This window comes from Macaca mulatta, chromosome 1 (assembly GCF_049350105.2).
Source record: "Macaca mulatta isolate MMU2019108-1 chromosome 1, T2T-MMU8v2.0, whole genome shotgun sequence".
Classification (NCBI taxonomy): domain Eukaryota; kingdom Metazoa; phylum Chordata; class Mammalia; order Primates; family Cercopithecidae; genus Macaca; species Macaca mulatta.
This window is the reverse complement of record NC_133406.1, coordinates 195,513,122-195,537,567: the sequence shown is the minus strand read 5'-3', so window position 1 is coordinate 195,537,567 and position 24,446 is coordinate 195,513,122. Positions and strand designations below refer to the sequence as shown.

At 39.1% G+C, this 24,446-nt stretch overlaps 1 protein-coding gene across 6 annotated transcripts in view; it reads right to left on the bottom strand.

Moving 5' to 3' along the window:
- The window catches only part of ZSWIM5 (zinc finger SWIM-type containing 5), a 194,211-nt gene that overhangs the window by 73,745 nt on the left and 96,020 nt on the right, over window positions 1–24,446 (bottom strand). For all 6 annotated transcript variants that reach the window (XM_015138173.3, XM_077958846.1, XM_077958859.1 and 3 more), the window contains one exon: window positions 1,115–1,471. In XM_015138173.3, the coding sequence (XP_014993659.2) occupies window positions 1,115–1,471 (357 nt within the window). The remainder of the gene's footprint in view (window positions 1–1,114; window positions 1,472–24,446) is intronic.

Sequence of the window (24,446 nt, the reverse complement as noted above, 5' to 3'; positions counted from 1 at the left end):
TAAAAATAAAAAATAAAGTGCTTTGCATGATGCTTGGAACACAGTGGGATCTAAAAAGCAAAATGAAAACTGGCTTATATAACTCTTCTTCTTAAAATTTTTCTTTTTCCTTTTTTTTTTTTTTTTTTTTTGAGATGGAGTCTCACTCTGTCATCCAGGCTGGAGTGCAGTGGCATGATCATCTCGGCTCACTGCAGCCTCCACCTCCCAGGTTCAAGCAATTCTCCCACCTCAGCCTCCAAAGTAGCTGGGATTACAGGCATGCACCACCATGCCTGGATGATTTTTGTATTTTTAGTAGAGACAGAGTTTCACCATGTTGGCCAGGCTGGTCTTGAACTCCTGACCTCAAGTGATCCACCCACCTTGACCTCCCAAAGTGCTAGGATCACAGGCGTGAGCCACCGTGCCTGGCCCCTTCTTTAAAATTGTCAATGGTTTTCTATGATTAGGCTTCTACAATCTGGTTTCGTTATAAAAACAAGCATTTGTTTCAGACCTGTCTGTTGTTGCTACTAGGTTATAAGCTACTTTAAAAACCATGTCTGTTTTAGACCCTCAACAATCAGCACTACTCCCTGCACATGGTACTTAATAAATTTGTTGAATGAATGAGTGAACATAAACTCTTTCTCCATTAATGCACCCCCAATATATAGTTCATATGCACAATGCTAACACATGCTCCTTAGGATAACTCTGATGCTAATGTAGGGTCCTGAAATATCAAGGGAATTCTCATATCCATATCAATTCACTGAATGATACAAATTATTTTGTGCTTTCTTTCACTGTTTGAATACTTCAGGCTCCTAGGGACAGGGACTGCACTGACAAAGTCCATAAACTAGACCAATATATAATACTATCATTCTCTGTTCTTTTTCACCAAAATCTTTTTGAGATACACAGTTAGACTGCTTTAAGAAACCTAGAGTTAAACACAGTTGTTTGGATAGAATGAAATGATTAAAGTTAAGTAACTGCAACTGCAGAAATATCCCAATCTCCTAACATGCAATAAAGCAACAAAGTAGAGGTAAGAGGGTTGCTTTGGTGACAGTGGTGATGAATAAGACTTTTTTTTTTTTCAATAAAAAAGTTGTACGATTACCGTTCACTTGGTTGATTTCTGAGTTGGAGGACAGAATCTCATCTGCCAGTTTCTGTGCAGTAGGAAGAACTTCAGTGTGGTGTGCCGTGATTAAATATTGAATAAACTTTTGTAGCTGGTCCCTATTCATCTGGAAAAGGGTTTCAGAGATAGGAAGACGCAATTTGACTTGGTCTGGTTTACGGATCCTGTAGAGTGAGAGCGCTACCACATGGGCACAGTAGAATATGTCCTTGTTCCCACAGCCACATGTTACTGAGGTGATTTTGCATCGATCAAAACTGATTGCAACTTTGTAAGTCACTGCTGGTTCAGAGGCAGTGGCCAGCTCAGTTACTGTGCCACTCAGATGAAAGCCTAAGGAAACAAAAAAGAAACTGTGTTTAGAGATTCTATAGTAATAAACTTAAGATTCTCACTTTACATGTGAATTCATCAATTCATAAATTATGTACTGGGTATCTCCTACACACGTACATGATAGGCTTTGCCACAGACACAGAGGTCAATGAAATTCAGTTACTGCTCTGAAGAAACACACAATATAGAAAGAGTCCCTACCCTGGAGTTCATGAACCTCCTGAACTCATACTGATATGAAAACTTTAGCTTGTATGTGTATACATTTTTCTGGGGGGAGGGGATAGTTCATAGCTATCATCATAGTCTCAGAAAGACTAAGAAGGAATCCTAAATAACTTAAAGACTCCTGCAGTAGATTTTCAGCTCTAGGTGGTAGGCAAAGACAAGTCTACAAATAATATCTGTATTATCTAGAGTAAGGTAGATGTCACAAATGAAAGAGAATCCAAAATGCCAAGAGGAAGGACAGAAGGAAGATCAAAGAAGACTAAGGAAAATAATTATTCTTTAAAACATAAAATTCCACGTGGAATACATAAAAGGCAAGAAATTTAAGACATGAAAGGCACAGCTAGGTGCAATGAAACTACGTAGTGTTACACCTCTACTCACTAGGCACACAGTGACAGTAATTTTGAAATGTAGGAGAATCCATTTTTAACTTAACAAAATTAAAAGATAAAATCAATAGCAAATTAATTCTGTAATATTAATTGTTCTTTATTATTATTTTTATCTTTTAGCTCTGTCACCGAGGCTGGAGTGCAGTGGTGCAATCTCAGCTCACTTCAGCCTCTGTCTCCTGGGCTCAAGTGATCCTCCCACTCTCAGCCTCGAGTACAAAAATAGAGGAAAATAAAGGAAAGGCTAATGAAAAACAAGCCAGGTGCAGTGGCTCATTTTTGTATTTTTAGTGCAGACGGGGTTTTACCATGTTGCCCAGGCTGGTTTTGAACTCCAGGGCTCAAGCAATCCGCCTGACTCAGCCTCCCAAAGTGCTGGGATTACAGGCACGAGCCACCATGCCTGGCTATTCTTTACTTTAAATATGATTTTTCTTCTTTGAAAAGAATATGTATTCATCTAATCATTAAGTCATTCAACAAAAGTTTAAGGAGACCTTAAGTACTGAACTGCTAGGCCTAGGGATGCTAACAAAAAAAGAAGATATTTGTGAAGCATCTGCTATGTAGCAGAACTGTTTTGGGTACTTTTAATAATTTATCACAGCAACCTTATAAAATCAGTACTATTTTCCTTATTTTAAAGGTATGTAAACTGAGGTTCAGAAAGTTTAAGTAATTTGCCCAAGGCGCTAGCAAATGTGACAGACCTGAGATTTGGAACCAGGAGGTCTGACTGACTCCAATGTTAATTTTCTTTCCATTGTATGTCATTACCTCTAAAAGGTGCCACAACAAAGTTCTTTTCAAAACCCACAGACATGCTTAGTGTAGTGGCTCACATATGTAATCCCAACGGCTCAAGAGGTTCAGGTGAGAGGATTACTTGAGGCCAGGAGTTGGGAGACCAGCCTGGGCAACACAGTGAGACCCTGTCTCTACACAAAATTAAAAAAAGTAGCCGGTATGGTGGCACATGCCTGTAGTCCCAGCTACACATGTAAGTAAATGGTAACAATATGATGTGCCAAATGCTATAGCACAGACAGGAACAAAGGTGAGACTAATTTCAGAGACTTTCCTGTTTAACTGGACTAGACACTGTGAACAGGAAAGCAATTTTAAATAATCTTGTATCTGTTGGAGAAATATTTGTCAAGTAATAAAAGGTACATATGTAAGTTTCAGAGCTACCATTGTGACCTGGCAGAATTAACAAATGCAGAGAAAACTTTCCAAAATTCAAGTTTCAGACAGTTATGGTTAATTAAAATAAGACCCAAATTTACAAGTACACTCATAAAACCTAGCCAAATTATCACATAAAGGTACATTTATGTCTAATCCAAAGAAAGGTACACATTACTGAAAACATTCAGATTAATTTCCAGAGCAAGAAAAAGATAAAAATAAACTCACTAACTTCATAGCCTCCAGGTTTGGTTAAACCCCAGAGAGGCTTTTTCTCAGCAAAACAAACTGCAGGTTTAAAAATATTTACTGTCACTTGTTTAAAGCAAAGTCAAAAAGTTACATTCAAATTAATTATAGGTAAAGATTAATTATAGGTAAAGACTGCCTTCACTTAAAAACTAAGGAAGCTGGGCAACGTGGCTCAGATGCCAGCACTTTTGGAGGCCAAGGTGGGAGGATCGCTTGAGGCTAGGAGTTCAAGACCAGCCTCAGTAACATAGCAAAACCCCATATCTACAAAAAATCAAGCTGGGTGTGGTGGCATACACCTGTAGTCCCAGCTACTTCAGGACTGAGGTGGGAGGAATGCTTGGGTCCAGGAGTTTGAGGTTGCTAGACAGCTATGATGGTGCCACTGTACTCCAGCCTGGGATACAGAGTGAGATCCTGTCTCTTTAAGAAAAAGAAAAAGAAAAAGAAAAAAAGAACTAAAGAAGAGAGAGCTGTAGGGTTGGGAAGCAGCTCCTCTCCAGACCTATACCCACCAGACATTGCCAGCAGAGTAATATATAGCAAAGAGCACATTACACTAGGAATTAGGCCGCTAGAACCTGATATTTACTATGGAGTCTTGGGCCACACACTTTACAACTCTTGAGCCTTAGATATCTTCTAAGTAGTATAATAATACTTGCTCTGCTTACCTCTCAAAAGTACTCTGTAAAACTATAAAATGTCCTACGGATGTGTTACTAATGTTTTAATGCAATTATTAATGGCTCTCCATGTAAAGGGGATAAGAGACAACTTCTCCAATGGCCAAGTTTCACAGTGGTTGAAAACTAGGTGCTAAGAAAGTACATTCTTAATTTCCCTTGCGCCAAAAAAAAAAATTTCAAACAAAATAGTAATGTCAATGTGGAAAAGCCTAGTTACTAAGCCCCTGAGTCTAAAGGTGGCTCATGCCTGTAATCCCAGCACTGTGGGGGGACAAGATAGGAGGATCACTTGAGGCCAGGAGTTCAAGACCAGCCTGGGCAACATAGAAAGACCCTGTCTCTAAAAAAAAAAAAAAAAACTGCTACACGAGCCCAGGAGGTTGAGGCTGCAATGAGCCATGATGACACCACTGCGCTCCAGATTGAGTGACAGAGTAAGACTTTCTCAAAATAAAAACAAACAAATAAAAACCAACCAACCAACCAAACAAACAAACAAACAAACAAAATGATACATAGAAACATTTCTGCTTCATCCGTTCAATGTTTTAGGCACACTTGGCTTGCAGCAGCACAGTCTCTGAGCCTAATTTCTCCTTCCCTTCCTGTGTGAAAACTGAGTAAGAATATTGGTTAGATTTGAGACTGAAATAGTCATCAATGGGTATCTTATTAGGACATAAGGCTCATGAGGTCAGGGCTTTCTCTGCGTATTGTTCATCACTAATATTAAAAAAAACCAACAAACTACCCTGGTTGTATATTTACAAAAACATTGGACCTCAGCTTCTACAGTTTTAAGATGAGAGGCTGGCCTAAATGATCTCCATGGTTTAATCCTGTGCAGATACATTATGATTCTATAGTGACTATCACTGAATTTCCCACAATGTTAGACACAGAACTTTGCATATTAAAGTTATTTAATAAATGGTGGCTGATCTTACAAAGCAAAGCTCTTTTACTTAGCCTTTATGAGGGCTTCCTATGTGTTAGGCTCCATTCTAAGTGCTTTATATGCATTAACACATTTAATTGTCACAGTTTTATGAATTTGATAGTAGGTATGATGGTAAGTTTTGTTTTGTTTTGTTTTGAGATGGAGTTTCACTCTGTCGCACAGGCAGGAGTGCAGTGGTCCGATCTCAGCTCACTGCAACCTTCACTCTCCGGGTTCAAGTGATTCTCCTGCCTCAGCCTACCAAGTAGCTGGGATTACAGGCACCTGCCAACACGCCTGGCTAATTTTTGCATTTTTAGTAGAGACAGGGTTTCACCATCTTGGCCAGGCTGGTCTTGAATTCGTGACCTCGTGATCCACCCCCTCTCAGCCTTCCAAACTGCTAGAATTACAGGTGTGAGCCACCGTGCCTGGCCCGATGGTTAGTTTTATGTGTTAATTTGACTAGGCTATGGTACCCAGCTATTCAACCAAACACTAATCTAGGTGTTGCTGTGCAGGTAATTTGTAGATGTGCTTAATATTTACAATCAGCTGACTTTATCTAATGCAGATTATCCTCAATTATGTGGGTGGGCCTCATACATCAACTGAAAAGTCTTACAAGCAAAAGTCTGAGGTTTCTCTGAGAAATAACAAATTCTGCCTCAAGATTGCAGCACCAGGTCCTGCCCCAAAATTTCTGGCCTGCTCTACAGATTTCATACTTCTCAGCTGCCCATATCACATAGGCCAATTCCTTGAAATAAATCCTATGTATGTATGTATGTATGTATGTATGTATGTATGTATCTATCTATCTATCTATCTATCTATCTATCTATCTATCTATCTATCATCGCTCACTAGTTTTGTTTCTCTGGAAAATTTTGATTACTATTACTACTCCCATATTTATGTATGAGAAAACATAAGCATAGAAAGCTTAAGTAACTCATTCAAAGGTCACTCTGCTAGGAAGTGACAAAGCCAGGATTCACACCTAGGCAGTCTGGTTCTAAAGCTCAAACTCTTAACTATCACACCATACTACATCTCTATAATATTGTACTATAGGCAATTAATACCACATTTAACTAATGGAATTACAAACTATAAAACAATATAACTAGAAATATTATTAGAAAATAATGGTCAGTTTATTAAAATTCTAAAATTTCAGTTTTTACAGCATTGGTATGGCTTGAAACCACTAGGTTAATCTAGAATTAGAGCTCAAGTATCAATTTAGATTACAGCTGTCTTCAAAATAGATCAATATTAAAACAACCGAGAAACTTTCTGCAAAATATTTTTCAAAGCATTGAAAAATACATGGCTCCCTAGAGGCTTTGGCTAGGGCTCATGATTGATGCTCTTGGGAACATGTTCATTTGAGCTGTGTAAATGTTTGGGCTCTGTCAGCTGTATTAACACTGGTATAGCTCATGCTTCGGACCTAGGCTCATCTGAAAGGCAGAAGGCCATGTAAGTTTCCTTGTTGGGAGTTTCTTTTTCTCCTCATATATCTTAGAATGTAAAAGGGAAGTCCCTTTCAAACATCTATACTCCTTGCCTTATTGTAACCTAGCAACATTTTTTAAAAAGTCTGATTACTCCTGAGAATAAAGCTAAGTAGACTAGGTTTAATGTAGTGTTTCTTTCCCATTGCCAACCTAACAGCCATAAACATGTCCATCAATAATCTATTAATTTAAGCAAACATGTAGAAGCTTTTTTTTTTTTTTGAGTCAGGGTCTTGCTCTGTTATCTAGGCTGGAGTGCAGTGGCGCGACCACGGCTTGCGGCGACCTTGACCTCCTGGGCTCAAGGAATTCTCCCAACTTAGTTTCCCAAGATGCCACTATGCCTGGCTAATTATTTTTTATTTTTTAATTTTTTTGAGACGAACTCTCACTCTGTCGCCAGGTTGGAGTGCAGTGGCATGATTTCGGCTCACCGCAACCTCCAACTTTCTGGTTCAAGCGATTCTCCTGCCTCAGCCTCCCGAGTAGCTGGGATTACAGGCACGCACCACCACGCCCAGCTAATTTTTTATATTTTTAGTAAAGTTGGGTTTTCACCATGTTGGCCAGGATGGTCTTGATTTCCTCACTTTGTGATCCGCTTGCCTCAGCCTCCCAAAGTACTGGGATTACAGGCACAAGCACCGCGCCCGGCTGCCTGGCTAATTTTTTTGCATTTTTTTGTAGAGATGGGGTTTCACCATGTTGCCCAGGGTGATCTCAAACTCCGGGGCTCAGAAGGTTGGTTTTTAAAAATCTTTACCGGCTAGGTGTGGTGGCTCATGCCTGTAATTGCAGCACTTTGGGAGCCCAAGGTGGGAGGACTGCTTGAGCCCAGCAGTTCAAGACCAGCCTGGCAATCAAACAAAAAAGTACAGAGACAGGGCCAGGTGTGGCGGCTCACGCCTGTAATCTCAGAGCTTTGGGAGGCTGAGGCAGGTGGATCACTTGAGCTCAGGAGTTCAAGACCAGCCTGGCAATATGGCGAAACCCTGCCTCTATGGAAAGTACAAAAAATTAGCCAGGTGTGATGGTGCACACCTGTAGTCCCATAGCCACAGTCCCAGCTACTTGGGGGGAGCTGGCTGAGGTGGGAAGATCACTGGAGCCTGGGAGATCGAGGTTACAGTGAGCCAAGATCATATCACTGTCCTCCAGAGCAAGGCAAGCAAAAAAAAAAAAAAAAAAGGACAGAAACAGCAGTATGTTGAGTCCCCATGATGTATACATCACTTAACTTCAATAATTATCAACACAAAGACAAATTTCTTTAACCTACTGTTTACCAACTCCTTTCCTACCTCCTCCATAGATTACTTTGAAAGCAAATCTCGCAAATATCATTTCATTGGTAAACACCTCTGATATGAATCTCTAAAAGATAAGAAGTAAAATTAGTAATTCCTTAATATCAAATATTGAGTGTTCAGATTTCCATAATTAACTTTTCTTTTTCTTTTCTTTCTTTTTTTTTTTTTTTTTTGAGACAGGGTCTCTCTCTGTTACCTAAGCTAGAGTGCAGTGGTGTGATCATGGCTCACTGCAGCCTCAACCTCCTGGGCTCAAGTGAACCTCCCACCTCAGCCTCCTGAAAAGTTGGAACTTTTCAGGTGCTACCATTCCTAATTTTTTCATTTTTTGTAGAGATGGGGTCTCAATGTGTTGTCCAGGCTGGTCTTGAACTCCTAACCTCAACTGATCCTCCTGCCTCAGCCTCCCAAAGTCCTGGGATTATAGGCATGAACCACTGTGCCTGGTTCTTTATTTTTATTTTTCTTTAATACAGGATGTTTGTTCAAATCAAGATGCAAACAAGGTGCAGACATTTAATTTGGTTATTATGTCTCTTAAACTACAAGTTCTCTTCTTCCCCAACATCCTAATATTGAAAAATAATAGTGAGTTCTAGAGACTTGATAAGATTTGGGTTTTTTGCGGGAATTACTTCACAGGCTGTGTTGCATACTTTCTATTGCATCACATCGGGAGACATACAATGCCTGATTGTCTTTCTTTTCATGCTGTTAGAAATGATCAGTGGGTTTTGGTGTTTTTGACCTGATCTCTCTCTTACAAAGTTCCTTGTCAGCTTTTCACCTAATGGTTTTAACAGTCATTGATGATGTTGCTTTGACTTATTATTTCATTAGGGGTGACTTAATTTTTTATTTAAAGTTTTGACTGCCTTTGACTCTTAACACCCTTATCTGTAAAATAAAGAAAAAAACCACGTAAAGTGGTTAGGTCAGTGCCTGGAACCTGGTGGGCTCTTAACAAAAACAGTAACAGAAACAACCGCCACAAAAATTGCTTAGAAACTCATGTGAAAAACAACTACTTTATAGATGAAGTTTTCCTAAATATCATCTTTGTGATACTCCTTCATTCACATTTTCCTTAGATACAAAAAGAAAATACATACATTGTGAAGTTATTCTACTTATCAAATATTCAAATGCCCAAGAACTATATAGGCTTTTAAAACAGTCTATTTTATTAGTTGTAGGTCTTCAACTGATTAGGATATGGATAAATTGTGGGGAGGAATAAGCAGGTGTAAAGAGAAGCAATATATAATGTTAGATTTGGTAGTGTACCACAGTTAAAACACACACACGTGCGCGCACACACACACACAAACACACACACACCCCTACCTGCTTTACTAGTGATTCCAGTGGGTCATAAAGGTAAAACATCCCTATTTTGTTCCTTCCTACAGTCTGTTTTTTGACACAAAGCAATCAGAGGTGGTGGACCTGATAGATAACTGTGTGTGTGTGTGTGTGTGTAAGAAAATGGACAATCAGGCAGCTGCTTGCCTTGTGGCCCTATCACCTCATACACACACACACACACACACACACACAAAGCCCTTAAGTGCTTTAACACTGAGCAGGCCCTGCATAAAGCACCAAACATTTTCAAGGAGTTCTCGTTTAGTTTTACAACCAGTGCATTTACCCACCCCTTACCCCTCGGATCACAAAGCAAGCCTTGCCCTGAGAAGAAGAGATGCTTCATGCCAACTTTCTGTTCTATGGCTTAGACAGCTTCCCTACCTGACCTGTAGACTGTTTAGAACTATAAGAATAAAACTCTACCACAGCTGCTTCTCCATTACATATCACACTGGCTGTGACATCTCCACTTCCAGAAAAATCACTAGCCTTCTATAAATACCTGCTATTATGAGAACCCCCACCAGCATGTCATCCTATAAATGAGCCATGCTTTCTTTGCCTTCAACGTGCTTCAAGTGCCACTTAGGCAAGATTTTAAAATGTATCAAAATGGCCTCACAGGCTCCTAACAACCAAGTACTTTGCAGGTGGTCCTCGCAAGAGCTAGACATGCCTACATGTGCAGCAAGAGCTCTGAGAACCACAAGATCAGTAAGAAACTTAAAAATCCATGGTTTAAAAGAGTTCTGATTCTCCTACCTTCTAAACTGAGGACATGGGAATTGACTGAAATTGTTCACTTAACAGTTTTCTTTCCCAGGATTAAGGATGGGGAATCCCGGGCATGGGCTAGACTCCACCTTGGATTAAACAGAAAGTACTAAAGACCATTCTTCTGTTTGGACATGTGTGACAGACAGATACATACAAATTTCCCCTCTCCAAATAAGGAAATTCTATGTTCTTCATGGCTTAGCTCAAATATCACCTCTATATAAACTACTTGGTACCCCAATTGTTGAAATGAATCATATTAAGTGAAAAAGCCTTAACATTGATGGGTATGGAGCTTATATTCTAGTTTATATGAGTGAGATTTTACTCAAAATCAAGTAATAAAGGACTTGAGACATAATCATTTCATAGATGAGGAACAAGGTTCAGAGAAGTTATGTGATTTGCCCTAATCTTATTGCATGATTACAGTCATGGTAACATAAATTATTATAAAATGATCATAATTTCATAATTTCACATTCTGAAACAATGTTGGGCTTTAAAAACTAGGAAAAATAAATTTACAGCATTTCTTTCAACTCAAGGTGCTTCCTTTTTTTTTTCAGATAAGGTCTCGCTCTGTCGCCCAGACTGGAGAGCAGTGGTGCGATCTCAGCTCACCGCAACCTCTGCCTCCCAGGTTCAAGCAATTCTCCTGCCTCAGTCTCCCGAGAAGCTGGGATTATAGGCCCCGACCACCACAGCCGGCTAGTTTTTGTATTTTTAGTGGAGACAGGGTTTCGCCATGTTGGTCAGGTTGGTCTCGAACTCTTGGCCTTAAGTGATTTGCCTGCCTCGGCCTCCCAAAGTGCTGGGATTACAGGCGTGAGCCAACGTGCCCAGCCAATATACTTCTTCTTCTTCTTCTTCTTCTTCTTTTTTTTTTTTTTTTTTTTTTAAGACGGAGTCTTGCTCTGTCACCCAGGCTGGAGTGCAGTGGCGTGATCTTGGCTCACTGCAACTTCTGCCTCCTGGGTTCAAGCCATTCTCCTGCCTCAGGCTCCCAGGTAGCTGGGACTACAGGGATGCGCCACCACCCCTGACTAATTTTTTTGCATTTTTAGTGGAGATGGGGTTTCACCATGCAGGCCAGACTGGTCTTGAACTCCTGACCTCAAGTGATCCACTCGCCTCGGCCTCCCAAAGTGCTGGGATTACAGACATGAGCCACCGTGCCCAGCCTATACTTCTTAAATATAGCTAATTATTTATTTTGATCAAAAAAGAAAAATAATTTTTAATCATTAACAGTTTTGGGCACTTACCACGTACTAGGTACTAATTTCTTTTACATACTTTATATCATTTAACCCTTACCACAACATTATGTATTTAATACTATTATTATCCCCATTTTTGTTGGTAAAGAAACTGAGACAAGAGCTAGGATTTAGGATTTGGACCTAGGAAGTTCGGCTTGAAAGTCTAACCTCCTAACAACCACATTTTAGTTCCATTATAAATTTCCAAAACATCAATCTTATTTTCCTAGATCCTCTTGAAAAAATTTAGATCAAGGTTCATTCATTCATTCAATTAAAAATTATTTAACATTTACTATATGTTAGGTTCCAAGGATACATCTGTTGAAAAGACCTAATGATCCTTGACCTTATGAGATTTATCTTCTAGTTGTGGAGAAAAATAATTATTGAATTCTAATTGTGTTAAGTACTATAAAGAAGTAGTATAAAATGATAGGGTAGTATATAATAGGGGGGAACCTGACCTGATTCAGGGACGGAGGTGGTAAGGGATGAGTTTTTGAGGAAATAACATTTTGTCCAGAATTCTATAGAATAAGTAGGAATTAATTAGGTGAAAGGATGGAGAATGGCAGAATAGTGGTAAAGAAGACTCCAGGCAAGAAAGAGAGAGAGAGACAGAAAGAGAGAGAGAGACAGACAGATAGAAAGAGACAGAGACAGATATGCAGAAGTGCTGAGTCATACAGGATCATGGAATGTTCAAAGAACAGAAAGAAGACCAGCGACAGGAAAGCCAACAGGAAGCGGTAAAGTGACAAGTGATGGAGCTGTAGAGTCAGGCAGGAGCCACTGATCTGGGGTTTATCCTTGGCTTCTCCTTCTGATTCATATACAAAAGGTCACTAAATCCTGTGGATTCTGCCTCCTAAATATTTCTCCATTCTAGTTCCTCCCCTTTAACTCCCCTAATACCACCTCAATTTGAGATCATAATAATCTCTTGCCTGAGTTAACTAATCTTCCTGCCTTTAAGTCTTATTTCCTCTACTCATCTTCCATAAACACAAGCAGAAGCTCTTTCCAATGGGGAAATAATATTATGTCATTCCTATAAAACTGTGAACTCAGCTCTGCACCAAGCAGACCTAACAGACATCTACAGAACTCTCCACCCCAAATCAACAGAATATACATTCTTCTTAGCACCACATCACACTTATTCCAAAACTGACCACATAATTGGAAGTAAAGCACTCCTCAGCAAATGTAAAAGAACAGAAATCACAACAAACTGTCTCTCAGACCGCAGTGCAATCAAATTAGAACTCAGGATTAAGAAACTCACTCAAAACCGCTCAACCACATGGAAACTGAAAACCTGCTCCTGAATGACTACTGGGTATATAACGAAATGAAGGCAGAAATAAAGATGTTCTTTGAAACCAATGAGAACAAAGACACAACATACCAGAATCTCTGGGACACATTTAAAGCAGTGTGTAGAGGGAAATTTATAGCACTAAATGCCCACAAGAGAAAGCAGGGAAGATCTAAAATCGACACCCTAACATTACAATTAAAAGAACTAGAGAAGCAAGAGCAAACACATTCAAAAGCTAGCAGAAGGCAAGAAATGACTAAGATCAGAGCAGAACTGAAGGAGATAGAGACATAAAGAACCCTTCAAAAAATCCACGAATCCAGCAGCTGGTTTTTTATAAAGATCAACAAAATGGATAGACTGCTAGCAAGACTAATAAGAAAAGAGAGAAGAATCAAATAGACACAATAAAAAATGATAAAAGGGATATTGCCACCAATCCCACAGAAATACAAACTACCATCAGAGAATATTATAAACACCTCTACGAAAATAAACTAGAAAATCTAGAAGATATGGATAAATTCCTGGACACATACACCCTCCCAAGACTAAACCAGGAAGAAGTTGAATCTCTGAATAGACCAATAACAAGCTCTGAAATTGAGGCAATAATTAATAGCCTATCAACCAAAAAAAGTCTAGGACCAGATGGACTCACAACCAAATTCTACCAGAGGCACAAAGAGGAGCTGGTACCATTCCTTCTGAAACTATTCCAATCAATAGAAAAAGAGGGAATCCTCCCTAACTCATTTTATGAGGCCAGCATCATCCTGATAACAAAGCCTGGCAGAGACACACAAAAAAAGAGAATTTTAAACCAATATCCCTGATGAATATCAATGCGAAAATCCTCAACAAAATACTAGCAAGCCGAATCCAGCAGCATATCAAAAAGCTTATCTACCATGATCAAGTCGGCTTCATCCCTGGGATGCAAGGCTGGTTCAACATACGCAAATCAATAAACGTAATCCATCACATAAACAGAACCAACAACAAAACCCACATGATTATCTCAATGGATGCAGAAAAGGCCTTCAACAAAATTCAACAGCCCTTCATGCTAAAAACTCTCAATAAACTAGGTATTGATGGAACATATCTCAAAATAATAAGAGCTATTTATGACAAACCCACAGCCAATATCATACTGAATGGGCAAAAACTGGAAGCATTCCCTTTGAAAACCGGCATAAGACAGGGATGCCCTCTCTCACCACTCCTATTCAACATAGTGTTGGAAGTTCTGGCCAGGGAAATCAGGCAAGAGAAAGAAAGGAAGGGTATTCAATCAGGAAAAGAGGAAATCAAATGTCCCTGTTTGCAGATGACATGGGTGTATATTTAGAAAACTCCATTGTCGCAGCCCAAAATCTCCTTAAGCTGATAAGCAACGTCAGCAAAGTCTCAGGATACAAAATCAATGTGCAAAAAATCACAAGCATTCCTATACACCAATAACAGACAGAGAGCCAAATCATAAGTCAACTCCCATTCACAATTGCTTCAAAGAGAATAAAATACCTAGGAATCCAACTTACAAGGGATGTGAAGGACTTCTTCAAGGAGAACTACAAACCACTGCTCAACAAAATAAAAGAGAACACAAACAAATGGAAGAACATTCCATGCTCATGGATAGGAAGAATCAATATCACAAAATGGCCATACTGCCCAAAGTAATTTATAGATTCAATGCCATCCACATCAAACTATGACTTTCTTCACAGAATTGGAAAAAACTACTTTAAAGTTCATATGGAACCAAAAAAGAGCAAAGCTGGGGCATCATGCTACCTGACTTCAAATTATACTACAAGGATACAGTAACCAAAACAATATGGTACTGGTACCAAAAGAGATATAGACCAATGGAACGGAACAGAGCCCTCAGAAATAATACCACATATCTACAACCATCTGATCTTTGACAAACCTGACAAAAACAAGAAATGGGAAAGGATTTCCTATTTAATAAATGGTGCTGGGAAAACTGGCTAGCCATACGTAGAAAGCCGAAACTGGATCCCTTCCTTATACCTTATATAAAAATTAATTCAAGATGGATTAAAGACTTAAATGTTAGACCTAAAACCATAAAAACCCTAGAAGAAAACCTAGGCAATATCATTCAGGACATAGGCACGGGCAAGGACTTCATGACTAAAATACCAAAGCAATGGCAACAAAAGCCAAAACAGACTAATGGGATCTAATTAAACTGAAGAGCTTCTGCACAGCAAAAGAAACTACCATCAGAGTGAACAGGCACCCTACAGAATGGGAGACAATTTTTGCAATCTACTCATCTGACAAAGGGCTAATATCCAGATTCTACAAAGAACTTAAACAAACTTTCAAGAAAAAAAAAACCCCATCAAAAAGTGGGCAAAGGATATGAACAGACACTTCTCAAAAGAAGACATTTAGGCAGCCAACAGACACATGAAAAAATACTCATCATCACTGGTCATCAGAGAAATGCAAATCAAAACCACAATGAGATACCATCTCATACCAGTTAGAATGGCGATCATTAAAAAGTCAGGAAACAACAGATGTTGGAGAGGATGTGGAGAAATAAGAACGCTTTACACTGTTAGTGGGAGTTCAACCATTGTGGAAGATAGTGTGGCAATTCCTCAAGGATCTAGAACTAGAAATACCATTTGACCCAGAGATTCCACTACTGAGTATATACCCAAAGGATTATAAATCATGCTACTATAAAGACACATGCACACGTTTATTTACTGTGGTACTATTCACAATAGCAAAGACTCGGAACCAACCGAAATATCCATCAATGGATAAGAAAATGTGGCACATATACACCATGGAATAGTATGCAGCCATAAAAAAGGATGAGTTAGTGTCCTTTGCAGGGACATGGATGCAGCTAGAAACCATCATTCTGAGCAAACTATCACAAGAACAGAAAACCAAACACTGCATGTTCTCACTCATAGGTGGGAAATGAACAATGAGAACACTTGGACACGGGGCAGGCAGGGAACATTACACCCCGGGGCCTGTCGTGGGGGTTGGGGGCAGGGGAAGGGATAGCATTAGCAGAAATACCTAATGTAAATGACGAGTTAATGAGTGCAGCAAACCAACATGACACAGGTATACCTATGTAACAAACTTGCACATTGTGCACATGTACCCTAGAACTTAAATAAAAAAAAACAGAACAAAACTGTGAACTATGTATTTTATATTTCTGCTTCCTAACAGTCTGGCATAGAATAAACATTTATAAAAGTGTTTGCTGAACTGAATTGCTTGATGGTTCTCCACTGATTACAAGATAAAGTTCAAACTTCTTACGATATGATTTCTTTCTATCTCTTCAGACTTGCTTCCTGTCACTCTCCCATATTCCAAACACACCAAACTGTTTGCAGATTCTTGACTATGCTGTTTTCTCCATTTTCTTTTCCTTTATGCCTTTGCATGTGAAGTTCCCTATACCAGGCATGACCTTCTCACTTCCTTCTCATGCTAATTCTTGACTCAAATGAGTCCCTACTCTGGGAAGTCTTCCCTCATCTCTTTGGACAGCTAGTTAAGTGCTTCTTCCTGAGCGCTCATTTTTCATCAATCATATCTCCATTATAGTACTTGACATCAACGTAATTGTCTTCACATTTATCTTTTCCCTTTAGATTGTGAGCTCCTTGAATAAAGGAGTTATGTATATCTTTTTCATCTCTATATTTTCAACTCAGGCACATGGTAAGGGCTTAGTAACTGACTGTGTATGGATGAATGAATAAACGAACACTAAACTGAATCTTTTACATATTTATATCTACAATTCACATAGGATTAAGCATGTTTATAAAATTCCTGATTTTGTGATTAAAATAAGCCAGTAATGAAATAATTTTACTGAGATGGTGAGCAAAGTAACAATAATTTGTATATTTGGTATAATATTGAAACACCAAGATTATTTTCCATAATGTATGTATATAGATTTTTAAATTAATTAATTAATTATTTATATGGCTGGAGGATGGGGTCTTGCTTTGTAGCCTAGGTTGGAATGTACTGGCATGATTACGGCTCACTGCAACTTTGACCTCCAGGGTCAAGTGATCCTCTCACCTCAGCCTCCCAAGCAGCTGAGACCACAGGCATGTGCCACCATACCTGGCTAATTATTATTTTTTTAATGTTTGTAGAGCTGAGTCTTGCTATATTGCCTAGGCTGTTCTCAAACTCCTGGTCTCAAGTGATCTTCCTGCCTTGGCCTCCCAAAGTGCTGAGACTGGAGGTGTGAGCTGAGCCACCAGCCTGGCTCATAATTGATATTTATGCCTGTTATGCTTCTGCCAGTTTTTATAACCTATTTTCAAAAATATAAAATATAAGCAGTTTTTATCAGCCAACATTTACTAGATATACTTACTATATGACAGATAGTATTCTAAGTGCTTCCCATGTATTAACTAATTAATTAAATGCTCAAAGCAACCCTACAAAGTAGATTCTGTTATCTCCCTTTTTCAGATAAGAAAACTAGGATAAGAGAGATAGAAGAACTTGTCTGAGATCACACAACCTGTAAAATGTAAAGTTGGGATCTGAACACAGGCAGTCTGGCTCCAGAGCCTGTATTCTTAAGGACTACAATGTATTAAATATGACTCTGCAGTTTAAATTTGCATACAAAACTTTGTAAAGGTAATGAGTAAGTATAATTCTACAAAGACAGAGTCCTGCACTAATAACAAGTCAGTAAACTCTGACATTTGCCTGTTTTCCTGGGCATATGTTCAAGGTAACTGAAACTGACAAGTGCTGTGATGCTCTCATAGTTGGAATGAAGGTGGGCTCATGAACTCATCTGTACAAGAAAAAGCATCAGGACATGAGTGCATCAATCTGCTTAGAGTTCTAAAGGAAAGCACTTCTCAGTACAGCCCTTTGACACCATTCAAAGCCTTTTGTTTTTCTAAGTGCAAGAAAGGCTCTAGTAAAGCTTGGGCAATTAAAACCACTTTGCTCACTGCTCTTTTGATTCACCAGGCCCCTAGGCAGGTGTTAATGCATGAAAATGAATATCATTTCAGCCAAGAGCAAGGAAAAGAAGAGATGAGGTTTATGAAAAGAATATTTTTTCTTATAGTCAGTTAAAAAAGATATGCAAATATATAAACTAAGTAACTCCTTTGACTGACGATGCTTCCTCTTGAATAAATTTGGTTTTGATGAAACTGCATAGTATAAATGAGACCTTCTCACTTAATTCCTGTCTCCTGGAAGGCCATAGCAGTATACCAGCAGAAAGTAAAGCAGCCACTCTTTCTCTCCTTTTTGTCATTTAGCAAAACAGTAACCAGGAGAATTAAAACAATGAGAGTGACATCTATAAAACAACTAATTTTCTTTCCAGAGAGCCTTTCTCAAAAGCTGGGTAACAACTGCCTAAACAAGAGCACCGGAATGGCTCTATATACTATTGATACAAAGAGATTAGGAATCAGAATGCTTGAGTTGTAATTCTAGTACCCCTCAATTCCTCTTTGCCTCAGTTTCCTAATTATACAAATAGATATAATACTACTTATCTGCCTATCAGACTCATGTGAAAGTAATTTGTAAAGAACACAGTTCCCAAAGATATCATTCAACAGCAATCCCAACTGGCCCCTAGTAAGTTCACAAGAAGCAGATGGTGCCCAAACACTGGGTGAGGGTGTGAGAGATTGCAAAGTGAGGAGCAGTATTGTTATTTGGGAATAGAAATGATGCTGCCCCATTACCCTGAGAACTACTTGGTTTGTTTGTATTACAGAGGTCACCCTTAGCTTCTCAGAGCAGCTGAGTAAGTTAGAGGGCCCTTCTTGCAGCCATCTGCTCCCCTCCCAGACTCCTCTGGCAAATCAAGTGGTTTTCCTTGTGTTAACCTCCGAAGAACAGCCATTGGCCCCTCTCAGCACCAGCTTCAGCAGCCAGTGGTCTCTGTTCTCCATCTGTACCAGAAACCACAGTTCAAGAACAACAAGGCTTCCAAAGCACAGGCATTCACTTACAGCGATAACCTTGCATTTACCTGGTTTTTTAGTGTTCTTTCACTTGCGCCTCTCCAAGGAAATTAGATGTATATTTTAAAAGACTGAGATCTTATTTTTGTTATTTTGGAAAAATTTCGTGTACAAAAAAAGGTAAAACAAGAGGAATCTGTCTGGAAAATTCATTTAAAAACCTAACATGCGTAAAACATAATTACTTTAAAAATAGTTATTCAGGCCAGGCGCGGTGGCTCATGCCTGTAATCCCAGCACTTTGGGAGGCTGAGGTGGGCGGATCACGAGGTCAGGCGATCGAGACCATCCTGGCTAACACGGTGAAATCCTGTCTCTTCTAAAGAAAATACAAAAAAATTAGCCAGGCGTGGTGGTGGGCGCCTGTAGTCCCAGCTATTTGGGAGGCTGAGGCAGGAGAATGGCGTGAACCCGGGAGGTGGAACTTGCAGTGAGCCGAGATCGCGCCACTGCACTCCAGCCTGGGCGACAGAGTGAGACTCCTCAAAAAAAAAAAAAAATAGTGATTTAATTTTCCCCCAACAACTTGGTTGCACATAAGATTTACAGAACAAGTTACCTCATATAATGGTGGATAACCAATCAATTCAGAACTGCAGATCAGATGCCTCCTTTTCTTTCTTTTCTTTTACTTTTTTTTTTTTTTTTTTTTGAGACAGGGTCTTGCTATGTCGCCTATGCTGGAGTGCAGTAGCACAATCACAGCTTACTGCAGCCTTGATCTCCCTGGCTTGGCTTAAGTGATCCTCCCATCTCAGCCTCCCAAGTGGCTGGGACTACAGGCATGCATCACCCCATGCCCAGCTAATTTTTTACTTTTCGTAGAGATGGGATCTCACTATATTGCCCAGGCTGGCCTTGAACTCCTGAACTCAAGGGATCCTCCTGCCTCAGCCTCACAAAGGGTTGGGATTAATTACAGGTGCGAGCCACTGTGCCAAGTCCAAATGCCTCCTTTTCAGCTCACAGATTTGAACACAGATTGGGAAAAATAAATCACCCTCCTCCAGCATTTATTTGGAGAAATAATGCGCACATATATAAGGTACATATGTTGCCAAAATGGTGGTTAGAGGCTAATGTCTACCACCTGACTTACTGATTCAAACAGAGAAAAGGGCAACATATAATTGTACACTGATTTCAGAAATTACTCTGTTCCATTACATCAATGTTGGGGGGACAGTCGGGGAGGAGGCAGAATAAAAAGTAAACAATAAACAGATTTCAAAAGGAAAAGGACATAGGCAGCTATTTTTGACCAACCACAGTACCGCATGATCAACTGTTTATTTTTGAGAGCCTTCAAAATAGTTTTCAGATTTATTTTAAAGTATTAAAAAATTACTCATACCCTTTTCCAGAAAGAAAGAGATTTCCTGGCTACTTCTCTTGAGACTGAGAAGCCGCCTTCTGTGAGTTATATTCTGTGCACTGAATCAAGTCATCAAAATATACTGAAATTATATTTAAATGTGTTTTACATATAATATATATTACATATAATGCTCTTATAATAGTGTCTGGCATACCGTAAGCATTCAAAAAATATTATTATGTTAATGTTCTGCCTATAATTCCAGCTAGCTCCTTTATTCAAATACTTAAAAAACTCCTCATTTCAAGCAGAGTCAAACCTCAAATAATCTAAAGAAAAATGCCTATGCATAAATATCATATAAACTATAATCAAATTCTCACAGTAATCAAAAGACTAATTTTCAAGTGATCTTAATCCTCATCTTTTAAAAACTCCATGATATTTTATTTCCAACATGGCCTTTTTAATATGGAGATGAATGCATATTCCCTATTACATTCTTTATTTAAAGATTTCATATGCTAGTAAGAATGCCATTCCAAACATTTACAGCATTTTGGTCAAGGCCCTCTAGCTCTAGTCTTTTGTTCCATCTTGCAACTTGACCTGTATGAAGCAGCAAGAATGTCAAAACAATTTCAATTAGGACAATGCTTATCATTTTGTTTAGGAACTGGAGCAAAACCATTTTTCCACATTCTACAGTAACCTGATTCCATATAAACACCAATCAGGCAGAAGACATTCTCATTAAGTCTTTACTCAGGGTTGTATATACATTCACATCACCCATGGGATCTAAGGAACAGTTTATTCATAGGAAACACCTCTAGCGTCAGCAACTCTTGTGAATCAAAATTATATTGCTGTACAACCCCAATAATTGGCCGGCATCTCCTTGTGTTCTTATATGGCTTTTAACTACTTTGCTGCTCTAACCCAATGGCAGGGAACAAAACTGCTAAAAGAATGTTATTCCTGGGCGCTGTGGCTCACTCCTGTAATCACAGCACTTTGGGAGACTGAGGCAGGCAGATCCCAAGGTCAGGAGTTCGAGACAAGCCCGCCCAACATGGTGAAACCTCGTCTCTACCAAAAATACAAAAAATTTGCCGGGCATGGTGGCACGCGCCTGTAGTCCCAGCTACTCAGGAGGCTGAGGCAGAACAATCACTTGAACCTGGGAGGCGGAGGTTGTAGTGAGCCAAGATCGAGCCACTGCACTCCAGCCTGGGCGACAGAGCTAGACTTCGTCTGGAAAAAAAAAAAGAATGTTATTCCTCACATATACTATTTCTTTAGAAAGATTCCCTGAACATCTTTTTGAATACCTAAACTGTCAATTATGTATTTATGAATTCTCACACTCTATGTACTATAATTTATTTTTCCTTTTTTTTTTTTTAGATAAGGTCTCGCTTTGTTACACAGGCTAGAGTGCAGTGGCATGAAGACAGCTCACTGCACTCTCAATCTCCCAGGCTCAAGCGATCCTCCTGTCTCAGCCTCCCAACAAGTTGGGACCACAGATGCGCACCACCACACGTGGCTAATTTTTAATTTTAATTTTTTTTTTTTTTGCAGAGATGGGGTATCACTATGTTGCCCAGGCTGGTCTTGAACTTCTGGGCTCAAACAATCCTCCCACCTTGGCCTCCCAAAGTGCTGGGATTATAGATGTGAGCCACCACACCTGCCCTTGTATTTAAACGACGTTTAAATTTGTTTATATAACAGCCATGATCTGAGCTGAAGCTCAATTTACCCTGGTCTGTTCTCAGAATTAAAGCAGACTATAGCTCAGAAAGTATACAGACATCAAGAAAAAGAAAAGTTACCTTCTGTGAGTTGTGAGAATCAAACTCACTTGGGGAGTCTGTAGGAGAAACAAAAAATCTAGAGGAAGCCTTCTCCCATCTAATCCAGGTCTAGATTCAAGAGTTCATCTATAGTTCATGAAGAGGCTTCCAAGACTAAGAATGCTGGTGAAGAAGAGAGCTCTGGGATGTTTTTGCAAAAATGAATACGCAGAGTCCTGGAGGGTGAATGGAAATACTCTTACCTGCGAGGTAGCTGAAAGATAAAAATCTAAAGAATTCATGTAGATCAACAGCCAACTAAGTTTCTTTGGCTCAAAAGTCTTGGACCACACAGTAGAATCCTATTCCCTGTGCCAAAATATTATGCCAGGTAAAGTAGTTGATCTTTTCTCATGCAAAATTGACAAGAAAAAGAAAAATAACCAAGCAAGTCTCTATGGAAATAGTGCTAAAATTTAATAATCATTTGCGAGAATGAATGCTGAAAGGGATAAATCTCTGATCAGCAAGATGAGGACTCACATTTTTTTTACAGTGGCCACAGTGAGCTCTTTATCTTAATTTCTGTACCCTAATGGAGAAAAACATTGACTTTAAGCTCAGGATGTAATATTCCAACAGCAATCCCAATATATCGATTTGGTGACTGACTAATTGATTTACTCATTCATCAAACATGTAAGCCCTTACAGTACACTAGGTACTAAGCTGGGTATACAGGATACTAAGATGAGAAGGAATGTCGTCTAGTGGGAGAGAGAGACAAGTAAACATTTATAATTGGGGAAGTAAATGTTATAGCAAAACTCAGCAAGTGGTAGAACAAAGTAGGAACACTTGTCCAGTCTAGGGGGCTCAGGAAAATCTTCCAGGCAGTAGCAACATTTGAGTTAAACCCTGAAATGTGAGTAGGAAGGAGGCAGATAGTTGTTAAGATCTGCATTATTTGACATGCAATATGAGAATGGCTACAGAGTAAGTTAAAAACACAAAGGTGAACCAACCAATCCAGACTGAAGAGGGGGCCAGGAAAGGTTCTCCAGAAGTGGGTAAAGGAGACAGACTGTTATACGCAGAAACAAAACAGCAGTGGGAAGGCCTGGCAACAAGCAGCATAGTACAGTATGTGATGCGATGGAATATAGTGAGTGTATTAGTGTCCTGTTGCTGCTATAACAAATGACCACAAAGTTGGTGGATTAAAATAACACAAATATATTATTTTACAGTTCTGGAAATCAGAAGTCCAAAATGGGTCTCAATGGGCTAAAATCAAAGTGTTGGCAGGACTGCATTCCTTCTGGAGGCTCTAGGGGAAAATCTGTTTCCTTGCCTTTCCAGCTTCTGGAGGTTGCCTGTATTCCTTGGCTTATAGCCCCTTCCTCCACGTTCAATGCTAGCAATGGCTGTATCTTACACTGTATCAATCCAACATTGAATCTCTTTCACTGATTTCCTCTTTCACTTATAAGGAAGTATGTGGTTGCATTGGGCCTGCCCAGATAATCCAGGAAAATATCTCTGTATCAAAGTCAGCTAATTAGTAAATTTATTCTCTCTGCAACCTTAACTCCCTCTTGCTATGTAATATTAACATATTCATAGGTTCTGATGGCTTGTATGCTGACATCTTTGGAGAACTAGTATTCTGCCTAACATAATGATTGAAATTGCACATGCTGGAGTCATACTGCCTGGGTTCATATTATAGGATTTTTTTTAAAGCTGATTTATTAAGGTATAATTGACATACCATAATTGCACATATTTAAAGAGTACAATTTGTTAAGTTTTGACACATGTATGCACTCACAAAACTATCTTCGCAAACAAGACAGTGAATCTATCTATCACCCCCAAGGCTATCTTCATACCCCTGGCTCCCTGATCCCCATTCCAGACAACAACTGATCTGTTACTAAACATTAATTTTCATTTCTCAGAATTTTACATAAATGAAGTCACACAGTATGTAGTTATGCTTCTTTTACCCAGCATAGTTATTTTGAGATTCATCAAGTTCTGGCATTTTTATAATTAGTTTTGTGATCTTCGGCAAGTTACATAACTTCTCTGTGCCTGAAGTACAGATAAGTATACTTATCTGTAAAATGGAATAATAATAGTAACTACTTTATTTCATTGTTGTGAGAAATCAATGAGTTTATTTATGTATGTAGGTAAAGGGAAACTGTTTTATATGAGATTTTGACTTTTGATTCAATTTTTAACTATGTTCCCCTGAAAATCTGATAAAGATAAAATGTCGGCTATGTTCCTGAACAACATTATGATTACAAAGGACTCCTGATTGGTAAGAACTGGAAGAATTATAAATACCTAGCTGGAAGTCAAATCTGCGGGCTTCCCTAAGTGTAGTGACTCTTGTGATTTAGCATGACCCTTAAGGGGACTCTGACTACTATGCCTACGGAATTGCTACAAGAGATACTAGTTCCTGTGGAATGTGAAGATTTATACACAGGGCAACT